Source organism: Ambystoma mexicanum, chromosome 2p, assembly GCF_040938575.1.
Source record: "Ambystoma mexicanum isolate Mex_15411 chromosome 2p, UKY_AmexF1_1, whole genome shotgun sequence".
Classification (NCBI taxonomy): domain Eukaryota; kingdom Metazoa; phylum Chordata; class Amphibia; order Caudata; family Ambystomatidae; genus Ambystoma; species Ambystoma mexicanum.
Window position 1 is genome coordinate 300,858,343 of NC_090923.1, and position 20,636 is coordinate 300,878,978.

Here is a 20,636-nt window from a genome sequence, read left to right on the forward strand (position 1 = left end):
GTCTTCACCTTGCCTGAAAGGAACCAGTACCTGATTGGACAGCCAGACAGCCTCTTTGTGTAAACTGCAGTGAGAGTTTTCAGAAATTGTGCTGGGGTTCCTGATAAATAGTCCAATCCTGGCAGCTGTCGACAAGTCGACCACTGGAACCGAACCCGAAGAGGAAGATGAAGAAAAGAAGTCAGTAGCGATTTCCAGCGACCTGAGTGCCTGCTGTATGACCGTAGCCTGATGTAATCCTTCCTTCCAGCCAACCTGGGGGTCTCAAAAGCAATGGCTCCTACCCATAGGCTGGTGGGATCCATGAGTCCCAAGAGGACCTGCAAAAACGAGCCATCCTGCGACGTGCTGTGACCTTGCTGGGCTGCAAACCATCAATTCCCAGTGACCTCGAGCCAGTGAGCAACACATGGTTTTCTAAAGTCAGATTCTCGCTGAAACTTTGGTGTACCCCTGCTGGACCGCCAGAGACATGATTATAATCCGTGAAGTTCCCTCACCGAAGTGCACTAGAGAGTGAAGAGAATCCAACCGGCGATATTCGTTCTTCATCTGGTACCTGTAAAAGGGCGCCAAATCACAGAGCCGTTAGAAAATGTGAAGAATCCTTTGTGGGAAGGCTCCCAGTTGATGGTTGCCGCCAGTTTCCCTTCAGTGTCTCTTCAGTCTCCAGACCAAGAACCCAAGGACCGGGTCCTGTGCTTCTGCATCCTGAAGGCATCCACCCAGCAGCTCTTCTTTGCTAAGGTACTGTGTTGGCTTGGGTAATACTTACCATAAGTCTTGTGTGAATCCGGTGAGGCTAAGTGGGTGATTTGTGTGGTTGGGAGTTTGCCCATGCATAAGGCTGGAATGCATATAGGGAGCCTTCTGTGAAGTCCCTAACCACTGTTCAACGAAATCCTCTGGAACTTGTAACAGAACCCAAGCCTCACCTGCCTACAGCTGGCTCCTAGACCACCAAGGTCCCTCTTCTGCCTCTGAGAAAACTCATGCCATGGACTAGGGATGCTCTTTAAAAGATAAGGCTTATATATTGAAATATAAAACAAGTGTTGAAAATACCTACTTGTAAATGAGTTGAGTAATTTCGGTTCTTGTACAGAATAAGTTACAAAGTGTCCATGAAGTTGATACTTACCTTAAAGTTGCTTGTCGCTCCTTTAGAAAGTATAGAAGTTATTTTGCTAGCTTTCAATTGTGTTTCACGCTTCTAAAAAGTAATAGTGGTAGTAGTGTTTTATACATTGTGTCTTTCTAAATGTGTGTTATTGGGTTTTGCTTTCCCTGATCTGCTTTAGTGCATTCCTAAAACAGTCTTGGAGTTAATCATTGTTTTGAGTTGCCTGTAGCCCCTCTTAAAAGTATACGCGTTCTTACTTACCTGTGAATTGCTGAATGCCATTCTTAAAAGTATGATAGGTTCCTTACTTACCGTGAATAGCTTTGCCATTCTAAAAGTGTATCATTGGGTTATGCTTTCCCTGAACTGCCTTAGAGCGCTTCTAATAGTCAGGATTCATTTTTTGCCATATTTCAAAATGTATTATGCATTTGGTTAGGCACACATGTTTGTATTAATATAAATACTGTTAATCAGTTTTAACATAAAACAAATAAATGAAAGAGACAGCACAAATCCGAAAATTGATAAACAACAAATACGTGGGCTGAAGAAATTCCACTCACCCATACCTCAACGTTCATACAAGTTGGTCCCTCTATCTAACTAGTTGTAACTAGAATGTAAGAGGTACGCTTACATCCAACTAAAATGGGTTGAGGTTCAGATTTCTCTCGAATTGTGTGCTATTTTTTATCAGTATATATGCATTACGTATGTGTTTTGACCAACGTTTATGTACGTTAAGGTATGGCTGGGTGGGATTTCTTCAGCCCACATTGTATTTGTTGTATATACATTTTTTTATTCTTGCTTTCCCTTTCACTTATTTGTTTCATGTTAAAATTGATCAACAGTATTTATATTAATACAAACATGTGTGCCTAACAAAATGCATATTACGTAGCAAAAAATGAAAACTGCCTTACTCTAGCTTTATATGATTGTGACATTTCTTGTTTACAGGCTCTCGATAGATAGACGTCAAACTCTGAGCATGCTCCAAATTTTCACACCTTTGAAATAGTAAAAATGAAGTTTCAGATTAAATGGCTTGCCCGTCGGGACAACCCCGTGTGTTACAAACAATAAAGACAAAGAAACGAGTGAAAATCTCTGAGCAAAGTCCTTTTAGGACACTAGCCACGCTTAGCAGCCATACGCGGTAAACACAAATCTGCACACTAAAAATAATGCAAAATGGCTAAAAATGTATCTGCCGACACACCAGCTTGTCTTTAGGCACATACAAAAGTAACCAAAGTCCCAAGTGTAAAAAGCTAGCTTGATACCAAAATTACCCCTGATTGCACCAATTGACTGGTCAGGAAAGTTACCCAAGAGCACGAGGTGTTCGTGTTGCGAGCACCATATTGATGACTGGGGGTGCAACGAACTGAGTGTGCTGTTTAATTTCATATGTATTTAGGGTAGTTACTTATGGATGGGATATGTTACTGTAGTGTTACCTTTTGTTTAGAACTGATACATATTAGCTTTGCACGTGCGCTGAGATATAAACTGTTAAAACCATCAAATGTTGCATGAACACGATTCAGACATGGGGTGCTCTGAAGTACGTGGAAACTGAGATGGGGAGAGTTTTTAATGCGCATGCAAGGAAGCAGACTGGTCATAAAGAACCTACTGCGAAGAAAATATGACAATTATTAAACATGCATGCACACTGATGCAAATAAACAGGGCATTCATGAATCTAATTTTAGTGGGCAAAATTGGAGGAGGAGTTTACGGAAATGAATTTAGAAAGGCTAATAAAATCAAAAGCCTCCCGAGCTCCGGGGCCTGACGGCATTCCAAATCTATTATTCAAGGCCGACCCAAGCCTTTGGTCAAGAATATGGTTAATACATTCCAGGATAATATTTAAGAGCGCCTAACTACCATGCAGCTGGTGCAAATCTATTCTGGTGCATATCTTTGAGAAAGGGGACAGACTCATACCAAAGAACTATCGCCTGTTGGAGATGATGGACTCCAGCCAGAAATTATTCGCCAATGTCCTGCTGGAACAACTAAATACCTGGATGGAATCAAAGAATATATCAAGTACATTCCAGAGAGGATTTAGGAAAAAATACAACAACAATTAATATAACAACACTGCAATATCTAAGGGCACTACGGCCAAAAGGGAAGAACAAGCTCTGTTGTTGCTATGTGGACTTTTCAAATGCGTTTGATTTGGTTTCCAGAAGTAGACTCGGGGGGGGGGGGATTAAAAGGCTGCGGCATCGATCTTGCTTTGCTTTATTGCATCCAAATGCTATACAGGAATACAACAGTTGCTGTCCAACTCAACCAGGGGGGGTCCATCACAAAATATACTGCTACTTGCGATGGATTTAAACAGGCCCCATCCTCTATAATCTTTATACCGTCGATATGGACCAAGCACTAAACATTATCAGAAATGCTCCTCCAACCATAAATCTCATCAAAATTCTTACTATGGCCTATGCAGACGATATAATAATTTTTGAGCAAACACGGATAGGCCTTCAGCGCACCTTAAATGCCTTTAGACCAATATGCTAAAGAGAACTACATGGTCATGAATAAATCTAAAACAAGGACAATGTGCCTGAAAGGTTCTCACATGAAACTAAGGAAATCACAGTGGTACCTGGACAATACAACTTTGGTTACGTCTACTGAAGTGCTATACCTGGGGTTTCCTATATGGTCTATACCATCGGCCTCTCAATACGAAGATCATGTTAGTACTACAATACAGAGGAGGTAAGGCCAGCGTATGCCTAGCCATTCTCTATGCCCTGGAGACTTTGCCAAACAGTGATGTCGCGTGGCTCCCCAAACTGGAAGGCAAATTACTTTGTTCTATTATGAACATGCCTTGAGTGGTCCCTGTGGAGGCCGTGCATTTGGAATATGGCCTACAGTCTTTGCTTACAAGTTGGTCATTTAGAAAGGTCCTGTTATATCTTAAAATGGATATAATGGCACTAGGAACGAACCATCTTCTTCAACTACTGGGCAAAGAGCCGAGGGGAAGCTGTTCGAACAATTTTGTAATCTGCGCACTCACATGGAAGAGTATCTGTCCAAATTAGGCCTCACCATGGACATAATTCGTGAGCACCCGGACTGTGTTTCACTTATAAAAAAGAAAATGAGAGTGGGATATGATCAGGGCGATAGACTGAATAGTCTTCAGGGATATAGAGAAAATTCCCATCAGGACTTTAAGAACAAGAAACCCAAAAGCTATTTATTAAAATGGTCCAATCCAGCACTCGGACGATTCACGATGCAACTTATGTTCAACATATTGGGGACAAAGGAATTTACGAACAAGTGGAACAGAACAAGACGATGTGTAGGCATTGCTCTACAGAAGTTGAGACAAGCAGACATATATTGACAGCATGTTCTGTTATGAAGCCATTGTATATTAAAGGCTATGGGGGTGTGTGAAATCAATAGAGAATATAAGCAGTGATCAATTTTGAGCAGCCTGGATAGGGGCTGAATCTATAGTAGTTAACGATGCAGCCCTTTATATATGGAAACTGGCAATTCCCTAGATAATTATTAGCAGTTCGAAACCATCATATGATTTATTCATGAATAGCATCTAGGTATTGTATTTAGGTAGGTTACTTTTTTACAATTTTTTTAATTGTTAGGATTTGAAATGAGATTATTTTTTTTATTTTTATTTTAAATGTGCAAAAGTTTGTTCTTGATTGAATATAAACTAAATGCATAATGAATACATTTAAGAAAATAAAACAGCAGGCTTTTTACAAATGGATTAAAACATGGCAGTCGGGGGGCAGGAGTGCGAGGGGGGTTTGCAAGGTGAACTTTAAAGAAATTTTGAGAACCTGGTTTTGCAGCGTTTCAGGACCAGATGATGAGTAAATAAGTAATTGCGGCCTTAGTGTTGGTCAGTTCAGCTAGAAGGAGCCCAACATGGGTTTTATGGCCTAGAGGTATCGCAGACAGCAAATGTAATCTCTTAAATGCATGACGGATCGACAGGTTTCAGCGATTTGTTTTTGACCAGCAATAAACAAGGGGTGAAGCAATGTCCAAGGACATGGTATACGATACCGAATATTCATCTCAGGGTGAAACTAGATGCCATACATGCTGGGGCGGTAGTCGTATAAATAAGACTATCAATATTGCCAGTAAACCGGGGCAGAGTCAGTTCGAAGAGAATCTGTTTATTCAGTCTCCTTCATATCGCTTGAAGTATCTATGCAATTTATGTTTACGGTTACTGGCATTCAGGCCAGTTGTTACTAGTAACTGTTCGATGATGTCATGTACCATGGACGAATCCCAAGGAGGAGTGTGCTATGAATACAATTTGAAGATGGTAGTTAAGATAACGGCTACCAATGAGATTGTATGAATTGGAGAAAGATGGGATTTCTTTGAAGAGGGTTGTCCAATCACATGTGGGGGTGGATTCTAATAAAATATATGGGTGTGTTTGAACTGTTGCAAAATTGTATGTAATGTGTCAACGTATGTGGTTCATTGAGACTTGGGTTAGTTTCACTCTGTGGCGTCATCTATCTGCTCCCCGGACAATTTTACAATAAACCCCATTCCTGCTGCTACCTCTTCCCCACCCTTGCTCAATACAAGCTTGCTCCTAACTGGTATCATGTTGCTCCTAGGCTTCACACCAACATCTTTTTCACAACTACTATCAAAACTGAAATTAAAACGGCTTGAGTTTGCCATTACTTTCAATCATTTTTCCACTGCAGCATACAGTTTTCTTTACCACTGCCCTGTCCAATCACCCACCATTATCACCTCTTAAAAGACGTGCAAAAGAACAAAGGTGACCCATTGGTCACATAATCGTAGACATTTTCAAGACAGAGCAGATGATCTAAAATGGGTCTTCCAGCCTGGGAACCTGGTCACGAGTGCAGTACGTGATGGCTCAGGAATGGTATTTACAGTATGTCCCAAGCAGGAAAGTGAAGTAACTGGAAGAATGGGCATTTTTTGGCAAGTTACTTGTAACACCACTACTTTGTCTCAAAGACACGACTTCAAATTCCTAGAGGGATCTAAAATCGTGTCCCCGTTCTAGGAAGGCTACTCGCGTCAAAATGGGGAATGAAAGCCTTTTCCTACAGAAAAGTAAAGGAGCGTCATCCCACCCACTTCGACCTGTCATTGGCAACAAGTTATAAAGGAGGGAGAATGACTGGACGTACAATTTTAAAATGAAAACAAAACATGAAACATACCAACCAGTCAAAATCTTTGTAATACAGAGCAAATTCACACTCACATTCTGGTGGGAGTCTGTTCTTCCTAAAAGCAAGTCTTTCGGTTTTCTTTCGGCTTTCAGCCAAACTAAACAAGACACCATAAACATACTGACGAACGGGCCTGTAAAGCAGAGCAGCAGGAGGCAGGTCTTTGTTGATTTCATCTTCAATGGCAACCTGGATCTTGATTTCACCCTATACGAAGAAAATAATCAAACTTTTAAATATTTTTTTTTACAAAAGTCAGACAATTAAGCAATTAATGGCTATGTACATAGAGGAGACCAGCATAAAATAACGTCCATGTGAATGCATTCTGATCAACTGCAGCATGTGTATTGGAAGATACACAGCGTATGCGCACCCAATTGTTTTGTTAAAGACAAAAAAAACAGGCAGGTCCCAGGTTCCCTTGCCTGCACAAATGCGAGGGATCTCTGACGATGTTCCCCGTGTATGAAAACTGATTTTCAAATGTGTATTTTGGGAACAAGGCCCATGAAACCCATGCACAACAAGTGCAAACAGTTTTTTATTCAAAATCTAAGACAATCTATAAAAAAATAAAAAATAAATCAAAGACGGTCATAGTATCTAATTTATAAAAAATACAATGATTATTAAAGAGTTACATTCCTTAATACTTAAATATTTGGAGAACGGACTCAAAATGCACAGAAACCATAGTAACACGTGGTCATTTATCTGAACTGTTTACCCTATGGTCTTTCCAAGATTCTCCATTCATCAAACATGAAATTCATTATACATCCTACCCTCTTACCTTTCAGATCCGCCAGAGTGCCAGGGGACCACACTGGTGGTGATAGCGCACGGTATAAATGTCCTTTAACATTAACATACATAAAACGTACAATGTAGCGTTTACTGAATCATGATCAACATAATCGATTTGCAAGCAAAACTCACTATAATATCCTAAAAAGTAAGACTTTTTAAGGGATCTGGGGGGCTTGCCACATAAAAGCTACATAAGAGAATGAAGAAAACAGAGAAGCACTATCACATGACCTGAAGTCAGACTTCTTTTTAACTGCATTGGTAGTTCACTTCCCCAACACACGTTATTTCCACGTCTAGCCTCTGAATCAATAGTGTTCGGAGGAGGCTTTTGGGGCAGGTGTTAAAGCCACAAGATCACCACCCTGACCTAAGCAATTGTGCAGTCATGTTTAGTGTTCTTAGCCCACCTTGGGTAGGTATGGTCGAGGAGCCTTACCTCGGCACACTTCTCCAGAGATAAGTGGGGAGACAGTAAGACAGTATAAAAAGCGATCCGTTCAAATAAAGTAATATCCTCATAAGGTTACAGTTCCACATGCACTTAATATACTATTGCAGGTGAAAAAAAAGTTATGTGCACTTTGAAGGTTGTGTATTACTTTACAAAGCACTGTTCAGGTCAACAGATCAATCCCTGGTGTTTACAGGGTCAGAGTGTGTGGTCCTAGAGGTTTAATCCAACTAAACCTGGTTGGCTTTAGGCAATTCTCAGGACCTTGCTCCAATCAACAAAGACTTATTTCTCATGGGGAATAAAGTTTACACCTGATCGGAGCAAGAAACGCTGAACATGACGATGTGGTTCTCCCAATGTTAGCCTAAAGCACAAGCTTAAAAATAGGAACTGCTCAGTCAAAGAGTTGTTTTTGTTTCTGATTAGTTTGGGTTCTTTCTGGCACTCCAAAAGTCTCCAGTAATTAAACCCCTGCTTGGGGTTCCTAAGATTCTGTTAGCAGCTGCCGCAACAATGAGGTTCCCCATACACAACATGAACCTGAAGAGCCACCAAAGAAATTTAAAACATGAAATAAATGAAGAAAAGTTGTTTCAGACTGCTGGGAAGCATTTGGATCGTCTTGGTCAATGGAGAACAATGGGGCCAGTAGCAGAACACTGCAACGGCGAACTAGCAGCAGTAAGTAGATGCACCTGTTGTAGTTACAAACATAATGCATAGAGACTTCTTAGCAGACTGTATCAAAGTTACTCCCCTTGAATCTTTATGGCGTTTTGGAATTTTGACTTATTTCTGCCTCTACTTTTATCTCCCTAAAATGACATCACAACTGCTTTGTAATCGGTTATTAGGCCTCAGATGTGATTTCACAATGCATGCTGTGAACGCCTGCAGAGATCATTCCAGCTGTCACTGCAGCACTTAATTAGCCGTGAAAAACATCCCAAATTCCTTGCTTGAATAGTTTTTAGCATCACTTAACAGCCATTAATTAGCAAGGAATTGTTTATGAGATAAGATTTAATGTATGCGCTGCTGAAGTTAAACATATGTGATCAAGAATCTGCGTGTTCTTGTTAGGAAAGATTTTCTTTTTGCAACTTTCCCTCCATAATGTTCTATGGACCACCATTCTTTTTGCTCTGTTTTTGATATTGTCCTGAACTTTTGGAAGGGTAGTAAAGCCTTCAGCTTCACTTACCTTGCCTTGCCTTTTGCTCACGTTTTAGGGAAACTGATCAGTGCTTCAGATTATTAGTACTTGGAAACTTCGTTTCCATTTTGAATTCTTTTATTTTTTAACATTGCACACAAAATGTAGTGCAATGGGTAGACTCCTGCATCTACCTAGCTATTTTTCACATGGGGTTTTGGTTACTTTAATATGCGCCTAAATACATGCTGGTGGCAGCAGTGATATTTTTACAGTTTTTGCATTATTTTTGGTGTGCCTATTCGAGTTTACGGCATATGGCTACTAAACGTGGCTAGTGTTCGAAAATGGCAGTGCCACAAGATTTTCCCATCTTCTTTGGCCATATTGTATTTTGGCCTTCTTCCTGCCTTCACAAGTCAGGACAGGCCTTATAAAGGTCATGCGTCTTTCCTGGGAAAGCTGCTGGTTTCACAGGCTAGTGATCCATCGTGTGAAACCCAGGAAGGGGGCTGGGACTGTCTAGTCCCAGTTCACATCACTGGTGCCAGAAAGGCTATGACTGGGGCAGATGTGAAACCAGTGGTGGTTCCCGATTGGACAACATTGCCTCTATGAATGGTGCAGATCCGTACCATTGGTGGGCTTGAACTTGTTTCCAGCTCAGAATTTGGATGAGGTGTCCTCCTGCAGAACTATGTTGGAGACAAGAATCCCTACAAGAAGAGCTGCCCGTTGATGACCCGAAGAAGACTCCTGAAGTGGGCCAGTATCCCTTCCAGTGTCCAGCCTAGCGAAGCCCTGCTCCTCCGTCTGATCTACAAAGACCCTCTTTGCAGTGCTTCCGTTCTTGGACTAGTGGGACCAACTAGTGTGGACGGCTTCAAGGATCCAGCCCTTCTTAGCCTTCCGAAGTGTGCCTGCACTGGGTCTGACCAACTTTCTCGTGGGTTACCTCGTAAGAGCAGTTGCCGTTCAACATTCAAGCTCTGAAATTGTGTTTGCCAGCTTTTGCCACAAGTCGCCTTCTCTCTGAAATTCAACTTGCATCTTCAAGGGAACCTGTCCTGGAGCAGCTTCTGGTACCGTACGTGGAAGAATGCCTCTCGCTGCCAGTAAACTGTGATAATTGCTGAAATTCACCCTGAAGAGGTCTGCATCAATTGAATCTGCATTTCTTCCACAACGGGTGTTACATCTTGCAGTTGCACCCGATAGAATAATCCTTAAACATGCAACCCCATGTCACCTCTCACTGGAACTGTGCAGTTGGAAATGCCATTTGGAAGGACAGAGCCTCATACTCCTTGTCCTAGCACTTATCTGGGTGTCTATTCTATATGTTTTCTGCTACAGAGGTCCAGCCTGGACCTCTGGCAGTGCAGCGCTTCATTTTTTCCTTTTGGTGACCACCACCCATAGGTGGGGGTATACCATTGTACCCCTTATGTGTGTTTCTGGGCACGTGTGTTGCCCACAGAGCAGGGTATGGGCTGGTGGCAGCGGCTCAGAGTGTCCTCCATTTTTGAGAAACCCAGTCCTTGCCATAGGAATAAATGGATTCCTGGGCAAAGGCAAGATGGCCACTATAGCCTCTTGGTTTCTTTTGCCTTTACACCTTGTTTCTCAAAGTCCTGGGAAGCCCCGACTCTGTCCCTTTCACCCGAACTGGCTGTTGGGTGAAAAGACCATATATGGCTCTGGGGCTGCCTCCTGTCATACTTACTGGAGCCTTCCCAGGGACTGTGTGTTGTGGGTACACCCTTGGGGTGGGACCTATCTGAATGGAGTCAAAGACAATTCACAGTCTGGATTGGTTTGTGAGACACTACATGGGCCAGCCCTGACTGAAACTGGAGTGAATGCAGCGTTCTGAAAAGTTGGGTGCTTACTCCAATCACATTCTGTATTACGGGTGTCTGGTTTGGGTGAATAGCCTCAGTGCCTGTGAGCCCAATTGGCTGCCTGCATGAATGCAGTCGTGTAGGATTGGTTGACTGAGCCTGTCTCAGCCTGACTGAATGGGAACCAAATGTGTATAATTAGGGACCTCTCACTCACACATTTGTTCAGAAGCTGAAGTCAAAGCTGTAGCAAGTAGCTGTTCCCTGGAACCCAACCGGAGGAAGAAGTGCTGCTGCATTTCTTCAAGTAATCCGAAAGTTGTAGTGTTCTTCCAAGGACTGATCCAGGAAAGGGTGTGGTTAGGTGACTTCTTGCTGAGCTGCGAGGGTCCAACATGCACCTGCTACTCTTGAACAGAAGTACCCTGGAGGCCAGTCCCGTGTGCCTGTTAAGACTGGAAGGGTGCAGTGGGTTATCTGTACCTCTGCCCTATAGATGGTTGGGACAGAGGCAGAAGGGGTCTTTGTGAGTCCAGAAGAGGGGTGCTTGGGCATCTTGTTCCAAAGAAGTCCAGTTGTGTGTGTTGCTCAGGGTGCAGAGGAGTGTTTGTGACAGCTGGAAGCCAGATGGAAGTAGTTTCTTACCTGTAACTCCATGTCTCCAGCGTTGGGATCTTTCATGGATTCACATGCTGTGAATAGTTCCCGCCATCAGGCTGGGAAACCTCCGTAACTTTAACATAGCGTTTTCCTAGGGAAAACTTTGACACTATTATGTCCCATAGACATTCTTTGTGGGTGCTTTAGGGCACTCCAATATAGGACGTCCTCTATAAATAGCCCAGCCCCCGCGGCTTCCCTTCAGATTTTATCCTCCAAAGTAGAGGGAACCCGAACCCAGGTCTGCCAGCAGGGGCGGCTGGCAGGCGCATGTGAATCCATGAAAGATACCAACTCTGGAGAAGAAGAAGTTACTTTCTTACCTGGTAACGTTCTTTCGATGGGATGTTCCGACAAAGTATTCCACATCTATGACAGGTAATCACCACAGCTGTGCTGCTTCGGAACATTTTCGGCGTCTGGGTCCTGCGTCGATACGCCCCTTCGAAGACCTCCTTCGACGGCTGACGTCACCCAATGTCATATGTAGGATGCATGACGCCCGTAGCGTCAGTTGTAGTTTTTTCCCCAGAACGTGTGGCACCAATCTTCTGCCAGTATTACTACAGAAAGCCTTGCGGAAACGAAAGCTGCAATCGCATAAGACATTCTGTAGAGGGACAGGCTGGGAGGGTTCGATGTGGGATAAGTCGTCTGAACATCCCATCGAAAGAACGTTACCAGGTAAGAAAGTAACTTGCTTTTCGAGGGGATTGGTTCCTCCGACGTATTCCACATCTATGACAGACTCCCAAAGCAGTACCAACTTATGGAGGTGGGAAAAGAATTTAGAATGCCCAATCAAATTGCAGAATAGAGGACTGCCTTACCAAAGGCCAAATCTTGCCCATGGATAGAATCCAGGGAGTAGTTTTTGACAAAAGTATGGATAGAGGCCCATGTGGCTGCGTCACAAATGTTACGAATGGGAACACCGCTCTGCAGAGCAGTAGAGGCAGCCATACACCTAGTAGAATGGGCCCGCAAGCCTACCGGAGGGTCCTTACCTGCCAAATAGTAACATTCAGAGATTGTCAAGATAATCCATCTAGAAAAAGTCTGCTTAGTAACAGCTTGTCCCAAACGCCTTCCAGCGTAACCTACAAAGAGCTGATCGTCCACTCTGACCCGGGACATGCGCGAGATGTAGAAACTTAAAGCTCTCCTAGGATCCAACCTATGGAGCCTCTCCTATTCCTTACCAGGATGCGGAGGAGGATAGAATGCCGGAAGAATGACCTTCTGGCTCAAATGAAATTCTGACAACATTCGGAAGAAAAGAAGGACGAACCCTTAGGACAACACTATCCTTATGGAACACCGTGAAGGGTGGCTTGTCGGATAGTGCCTGCAACTCACTCACTCTGCGAGCGCAAGTAACCGCAACTAAAAATACAGTTTTAAAAGGTCAACAGTCTCAAAGGACAAGAATGTAAAGGCTCAAACGGAGCTCCCATTAGGGATTTTAGAACCAGGTTCAATCCCAACCAGGCACCTGGAGAGATGACGGTGGAAACACATTAGTGAGCCCTTTCAAAAACTGAGAAATCAAAGCAATCTTAAAAGAAGAACACTCCTCAGAGGAGCGCTTAAATATGGACAGCGCTGCCAGGTAACCTTTAATGGTACCCACTTGCAGGCCCTTGTGGGCTAATGAAAGCAAAAAAGACAGAACCACAGGAAAGGCGCATTAAAAAGGATCCACAGTCCTAACCCTGCACCAGTCGCAGAACTTTCTCCAACGGCAATGGTACAGGGACTTTGTTGCGGGCCTTCTGGCTGAAAGCAACACCTCCATCACATCTTCGGAAGGTCCCAATCCTAACTCTCAACCTTTCAGAAGCCAAGCATGAAGGTTGAGGGACTTTACCTCTGGATGGAGAACCTGACCCCCCTCCCTTGAGAGCAGAGCGTCTCGGTAGAGAAGACGGAGTGGAGGGCAGATGGACATTTCGAGAAGGTCCGGGTACCACGTTCTCCTGGCCCATGCTGGAGCAATGAGGGTCATTCGGGAACCGAACCTCCGTAACCTCTGCAGCACTTGCGGAATGACAGGGACTGGAGGAAACGCGTACATCAGTGGAAAGGACCACTCCACTACAAACGTGCCCCCCAAGGCTCCTCTGGGAGGAAATTCCAGTGAGCATAATCTTTCGCATTTCCGGTTTACACGGGTGGCGAAGAGATCCACTTTTGGGGTCCCCCAAAGGACGAAGACCTCCAGGAGAATCTCCTGAGCCAGCTCCCACTCGTGAGAGACCGTGCTCTGCCTGCTCAGAGTGTCCGCCGCCAAGTTTGCGTCTCCGGCCAGATGAACTGCCGAGATCGAAATTTCCTGCTGGATGGTCCAGAACCAGAGCTGCATCGCCTCTCTGCACAGAGGGAGAGACCCTGCCACCCATTTTTGTTGGGTTAGTGCATGGCCACTGTATTGTCCGTCAGAATCAGGACATTCTTTCCCCGCACAGCCGGCAGAAAAGCCTTCAGGGCTAGCCTGACGGCCCTCAGCTCCAACAGATTGATATGGAGTTTGGACTCCGACGGAGATCAACGACCGCTGACTCTCAACTCGTTGGCATGAGCTCCCCATCCTGTGAGGGATGCGTCCGTCACGATCGTCACCTCCGGCCAGGGTAGCCAAAATGGAGCCCCTTTCATCAGATTGCCTTCGACGGCCCACCACAGAAGATCCTGGGCGACCGAGGGCGGCACCTAAACTGGATCCGACATCCTGCCGGAGGCCTGCGACCACTGCATCTTTAGAGCCCACTGCAAAGATCTCATCCGCAGCCTGGCCTCTGGCACCAGAAGAATGCAGGATGCCACGAGACCGAGCAACCTCAAGAACTCTAACGCCGGGAGACTCTGGGCACGTTGAAACTTGTCCACCATCTGCAGAATGTGATGAGCCCTCACCTGGGGAGGCGAACACTGCCCCATAGAAGTGTCGAGAACTGCTCCGATGTACTGGAGCCGCTGGGTAGGTGTCAAGTGGGACTCATTTAAGTTGATGGAGAAGCCCAGCTTGTGAAGGGAATGGCAGGTGACTGACAGATGATCAAGGACTTGCTCGGGAGAGCGCGCCCTGATCAACCAATCATCCAGGTAGGGGTAGACGTGAATCCCCCCCCCCTTTCCTGAGATACGCTGCCGCCACCACCACCATGAGCTTGGTGAAGACCTTTGGGGCGGAGGTCAATCCGAACGGCAGGACCCGAAACTGAAAACTGCAAACCTCAGGTACTTCTTGTGCTTGGGATGAATCGGCACATGAAAGTTAGCTTCCTTGAGGTCGAGACACCAACCAGTCCTGAAGTTGAAGGGCCTGGGGGACTTGAGAAAGAGTAACCCTCTTGAACTTGTCCTTCCTGAGGAGCTTGTTCAAACCACGCAAGTCCATGATGGGTCTCAATCCCCAGTCTTTTTTCGGGATCAAAAAATATGGAGAATACCATCCCTTGTTCCTCTGAAGCAGCTGCGGCAGTGCCTGAGGGCAAAGAGGCAACAGCCCGAGCGGCTTTGGTACCTCGAGTACCTAGTTTTGCACCTCTGGTAGTCCTAAATTGGCCCCTTTGACTGGCCGCTCCCCTCGATCTACCAAAAGACGAGTAGTATCGAAAGGAACCTCCCTCCATTGCTGTCCCCTAGCATGAAAAGTCGGAGGTTGGCGGACTGCAGCGCTCAACGACTTTGCTGCAGCTTTGGAGGTCTGCAACCTCTCAAGGCTCTCATCAGCATTGCTGCCAAAAAGATGTGAACCATCAAAGGGCATGTTGAGAAGCCGGGCTTGTACGTCAGGAGCAAACCCAGACTTCCGCAACCACTCAAATCTGCGCATCACGGTGCTCGCCGCCATGGACCGGCTGACACAGTCTGCCATGTCCAGACCCGACTGGACAGATTCACACATGGCATCCTTGCCATCCTGAACGAGCAAAAAAACCATCCCGTTCCTCCCCTTCGGGAATATGTCCAGCCGCCAAAGAGACAATTCCACAGTGTGTGAGTGAAACGTGCTAAGGCACACACTGAGTTGGCTGCCTTTAAAGCCATACCCCCTGAAGAAAACACTTTCTTCGCCCAGCCATCAAAACTTTTATCGTCCCTATCAGGAGGGATGGTAGGGTACGACACCTGCTTTGCCGGGCCCTAGCCGCCTGCACCACCAAACTCTCCGGAGTCGGGTGCGTCGTCAAGTAGCAGGGGTCACTACTGGCTGGACGGTATTTCTCTGGAGCAGTCCAAGCCGCCGCCACCCTTCTCTGTAAAGCTATATGAAATGGCAGCACCGGGTCAGTGGGTGGACTTTGGTCAAGTATATCTGTCAGGTCATCCTGCAGAAAATCCACTGGGGGTGCAGACCACCCCAAGTACTCAGTCACCCTCGACATGAGACGCCGGTATGAAGACTCAGCGTGCGTGCCAGGCACTGGCCTACCGAACTCAACCTCTGGAGAGATGTCCAGACCACTGGCGTCGTGCAAAGACTGACCCAGGACTTTCAACTGACTATGACCAGACAAGAGTTCGTCAGAAACCTCATCAGGAACCAAACCTTCATCAGACCCTTCATCCACCTCAGATGTAATCCAGAGGCTGGAATAAATCCCTGGATGAAGGCAGAAAAAGGTTCAAATACAGGCCTCACTGACTTCTTCAGGGCCTTCCTCCAAGTTTCCACTGATTCACGGGGTACCTCTGGTAAAGCCTCCACAAAAGGCATCGAGGGCTTCGACGGAATCTGGGTCGAGCATGGCGCCGACGGCTTCGACTCAGGCCTCGAGGGCGGTGCCCCGAGCGTGTCCGACGGCCTCGGCACCTATGACTTCCTCGGAGGCGGAGCCTCGAGAGAGTCCCTCGATGGACATGGCGGCGACGTCTTCTTAGAAGACCTCACAGGCTCCGACAGTCTCAATGGCGTGGAGGACCTGGAACGGGCATGGCTAGAGCAATCAACCTTGTCCGATCGAGACCTCGACGGCTCCCAATGATCGTGCCGACCACGCGAGCCCGAAGACGTGCAAGCGGCGGCCCTAGTGCATTCCTTGACGGCTTCTTTCGAAGGCGCGGAAGGAACAGAGCCCTGCGATTCAAAAATCACCATCATCTCCTTGCAAAATGCGTCCCATTCCGCCGAAGATTAATGCTTGTTGGGACAAGCTACCCGCCGTCTGCAGAGTCCTTGGACGCGGAAGGCGACCGGTGACTGCGCTTACGCGAGTGCCTAGAAGAGGCAGAAGAATGGCGGGAACCACTCCGGGACCGAGACCCCCTGGGCTGATGCGGAGAGTCGCCCCTCGAATCGTCTGTCGAAAGCCCAGCGGATCTCGACTTTCGGAGTTTGGAAACTCTACCTACAGATAACTACCTCTTCCTCTTCCGCTCCCGCAAGGCCTTCGAAGTCAAAGACTGGCAATCGGCACAGTCATCGGTGGCGTGGTCCTCGCCGAGGCACCAGAGGCAGACGTTGTGCGGGTCCGTAAGCGACATCTTGGAACCAGAGTCCCGACACTTCTTAAAGCCCGACCGCAGCATAGAAGATGATGAAGACATGATTTTTCACAAAAACCAAGAACGAAGAACCGATTCAAACAGAAGAACTGAGGCGCCCCGAGATTCCGAAGCGAACACGTTCGCGGAAAAAACTGAACTGAGGCTACGAGAGTCGTGCGTCCTACATATAACATCGGGTGACGTCAGCCGTCGAAGGAGGTCCTCGAAAGGGTGTATCGACGTCATCAATGCAGGACGCTGAAAATGTTCCGAAGCAGCACGGTTGTAGCGATTACCTGTCATAGATGTGGAATACGTCGGAGGAACCAATCCCCTCGAAATGGAGTTACAGGTAAGAAACTACTCCATTCTCCAGCATTGGCTCTTTCACGGATTAACATGCTGTGAATAGATTACAAAGCAGTACAACCAATGTGTGGCGGTGTATCACAGGCAAACCAATCAATAGCATCTTATCACATACATGAGACAAAACCCCATAAGTGATAGAACAAAACAGAAAACCCCCAAGGCTGTGGGGCCTACCTTACTGAAACAGGCGTTGGAAGACTGCCCATCCCACCTGCACATGTTGCGGCCCCAGACAGTAATGTCGGGAGAAGGTATGCGGCACCGCCCAGGAAGACGCCTGTCAAATGTCCACCAGCGGTATCCCAGACCACAGCGCCGCTGACTACGCCGTGAACCGCAAAGAATGAGCCTTCGGAGCACTCCTCAAAGGCTTGCCCGCCTTTGTGTGGGGCAAAATGAAATTGTCGATGAAACCCACAGATAAAGTCCCTGTTTGAAAATAGACTGCCCCTTGTTGGAGGGCCCAAATGCCACAAACAGCTGCTTCGACTTCTGGAAGTCCATCGTATGGTTCAGATAAAACCTGAGTGCCCTCTTAACGTTCAGAGAATGAATGGCCTTCTCTGCTGGCGTGGATGCATTAGCAAAGAACGAGGGTAAGGCAATAGAGGCAAGTTTGTGAATAAAGTGTGGGTTAGTAGCTAAGAGAACCTTGTCCTTCATGAACCTCAAGTAATGTTGGTCTATGACTAGTTCCTGCAGTTCAGACACCAGTCTGGCCGAGGTAATCGCCACCAGAAACACCACCTTCCACGAGAGGAACTTCAAAGAAGCCGTCGACATGGGTTCAAATAGGGGTTTCATCAAAGCCGAAAGAACAATATTGAGGCTCCACACTGGTGCAATCCATTTCTCCGGGGGAAAAGTTAGAAACAGCCCTTTCAGAAAATGTTTCACCAAACACAGGAGCAGCATGGCGCCTTCTCGTGAACCTAGAAAACGCTGCCAAATGCACCTTGATGGAGGATAACGTCAGGCTGTTAGGGAGAAATCTCTGTTTAGGCTGAATTTCCTAACCTAGTGAGCCCCAGCAGCTTTGCTGGATTTTTGGGGTTTATTTTTTTCTCCTGCCAAGAGTGAGACTCTTTTACCCTCACTCTTGGGCATGATTTGAGTGTGTTTCTTTGACTCTCGAGGTGCTTAATGGGCTATGGGTCTTTTACTCCATAGGGCTTCATGTGTTTTTGTGATGTGTGTTACACAGCACCCTCACACACATGGGTGTCATAGCGACCCCCCAATATAGACTCCATACCCTGGGACTGAATACTGTCTCCCAGGGCATGTAAAGTCACCATTGACTTTACTAGTCTCAAATTCTGAACAGAACCAGTACAAACCATCATATTGTGGACGTACTGGCCGGGACAATTCGATTGCCCCAGGGTCTGTTAGTCGAGGGGGCAAGTCCCCGTGCCCCCTGAACAAGTTTTGGCTGGTGGCAGTGGATACTACTTTTTATATTCGACCGCAAATATATCTCTATGGGATTTCCCATTGTTCGAGGCTACCAACTTTAATTATTTAATTCCTATAGCCTCGAACATACCGCTGGTTTATTTATTTAATATTAATTCTCTGGTTGGTATTTTTTGCCAGAACTCGATTCTAAAATGGCATTTGTGTTCGCTTCTCTGACTCCAACCCAAGTTGAGCCCTTTGTTCCACTTTTTGGCGGGCTTCTCCACAGAAGCCTCCAAAAGTGGTGCCACTCTGTCTGGGGTACTTAGGAGGGGCGGAGGGGGATTTAGGCACCCTGGACTGAGTTGCCTAGGCAACTCAAGTCGCACTCCATCCTGATTGGCCCAAGTGGTGAGCCGGCCGGCTCACCACTTAGCATGTTTGAGTGACAGCTAGGCTGAGTGAATGGGGGTTTTCTGCATAAAAGCAGGGCTTTGGGGACTGGAACTTCAGAAGTCGCCACAGGACCTAAGAATCCGACGAGGGAGAAGCTGAGCCGACCTGCTACGACGACACCACCGGTGGAGCCCTGCTGAACCGTCTCACCACTTTTCCCAACGACAGAGGAGATCTCCACCCAGGAGAGTCTTCTTCCTTCGACTGGTGGGGATAACCAGACTGCTTCCTTTTTCGCTTCCTGGAGCATCTTGTGGCCACCTTGTCTGTGCCAAGCACCCCAGCAACCGTGATACCACGTTTTACCACTACCGCGAATCAAAGTGTAGTACCTTTAACCGGAAAACTCAGCGGCTGGTTTCTTCCCTGGCAGTGCAACGACCTTCATCTTTCCTCCACGTCGAGATCTTCTCTTCCTCTGGACGCCGCCGCGACTTGCACCAGCTGCCAGGAACAACTGCCCCCGCTGGAGGATCCTTTCCACATAAGGTACCGTGTTCCGCCTGGCTTCCCTTGCAACCGACTGTATGGGGTAGATTTAGCCCCCGGCTTTCGAACCTGGGTTAGCCTGGGACACCCTGGCTAAACTTTTCTGAGCCTAACTAAAACCTTTCTGAACTCCCTGCAAGACTTTTTAAGCCTGTTGTCATTGTGGATCTAGGGTGCATTTGTGCCCTGCTCTCTCCAAGAGTGGGCCCGGCCTATGGACTTTGGCTCACAAGTAACTTTTGACTTTCCTGCCTTGTTTAAGAGTTCCTAAATATTAGTGTGGTGTATTTTCCTACATTCTGCCTTTTTCCCTCCCTTTTTCGTTAACTTATTGGAGTGCCATCTATAGTTAAGCGCTCACCTCTGTCTGGAAATAAGTGGTGCTAACTAAGACTTGTCTGATAAGGAATAAGGGATGTATATATAACAATAGTAACTTTGTTGAGAATGATTTACAATAATAGTGCTGGAGTGTTTCAATCAGTGTGTTTTTAAATAAATAATTATATACCTAGATGCCAAAGCTCTGGGCAGTGTTTGCTTGTGCTATTGTATCTGAGTGCCTATTGTGTATAATTTGCATACTGCCCAACTCTTCTTGAGGGAAGTCTGACTGCTCAGCCACAGCTACCAGGTAAATCTGGGTGGTGCAGACTGCTACCAAGTGGGTTTACTGCCAATACCTGTAGTCCTAAATCTTTTGCAGTGGTCCCCAAGGGAACTGCAGAGGTTTCTGCCTGCCCCCTTTCGCAAGGTGTAAAAAGTATGGTAGAACCTGAGCCGGGAAGACGTCCAACGGCTGTATCTCAGGGTGACCCTCACACCAAGCACAGAACCTCTTCCATTTAGGACCATAAGAGATATTGGTAGAGTGGGCCCTTACTGCATCCAAGATCCGGCGACACTCCCGAGAGATCCCTAGCTGGCCGAACTCAGAGTGGTCAGGAGCCATGCCGCCAGGCTGTGATGCCAGATCATGATGCCAAATTCTGCCATCGTCCTGAGACAGAAGATCCGAATCCGCTCCCAACCAAAACAGCTCCTCCACCGCCAGGTGAAGGAGATCCGAAAACCATGTCTGCCTGGGCCAGAA

General features: G+C 46.4%; 1 protein-coding gene across 2 annotated transcripts in view; it reads right to left on the reverse strand.

Annotated features, from left to right (window-relative positions):
• Window positions 1-20,636, reverse strand: part of FAM120A (family with sequence similarity 120 member A) — a 1,536,407-nt gene that overhangs the window by 789,799 nt on the left and 725,972 nt on the right. For both annotated transcript variants that reach the window (XM_069643586.1, XM_069643587.1), the window contains exon 10: window positions 6,435-6,609. In XM_069643586.1, the coding sequence (XP_069499687.1) occupies window positions 6,435-6,609 (175 nt within the window). The remainder of the gene's footprint in view (window positions 1-6,434; window positions 6,610-20,636) is intronic.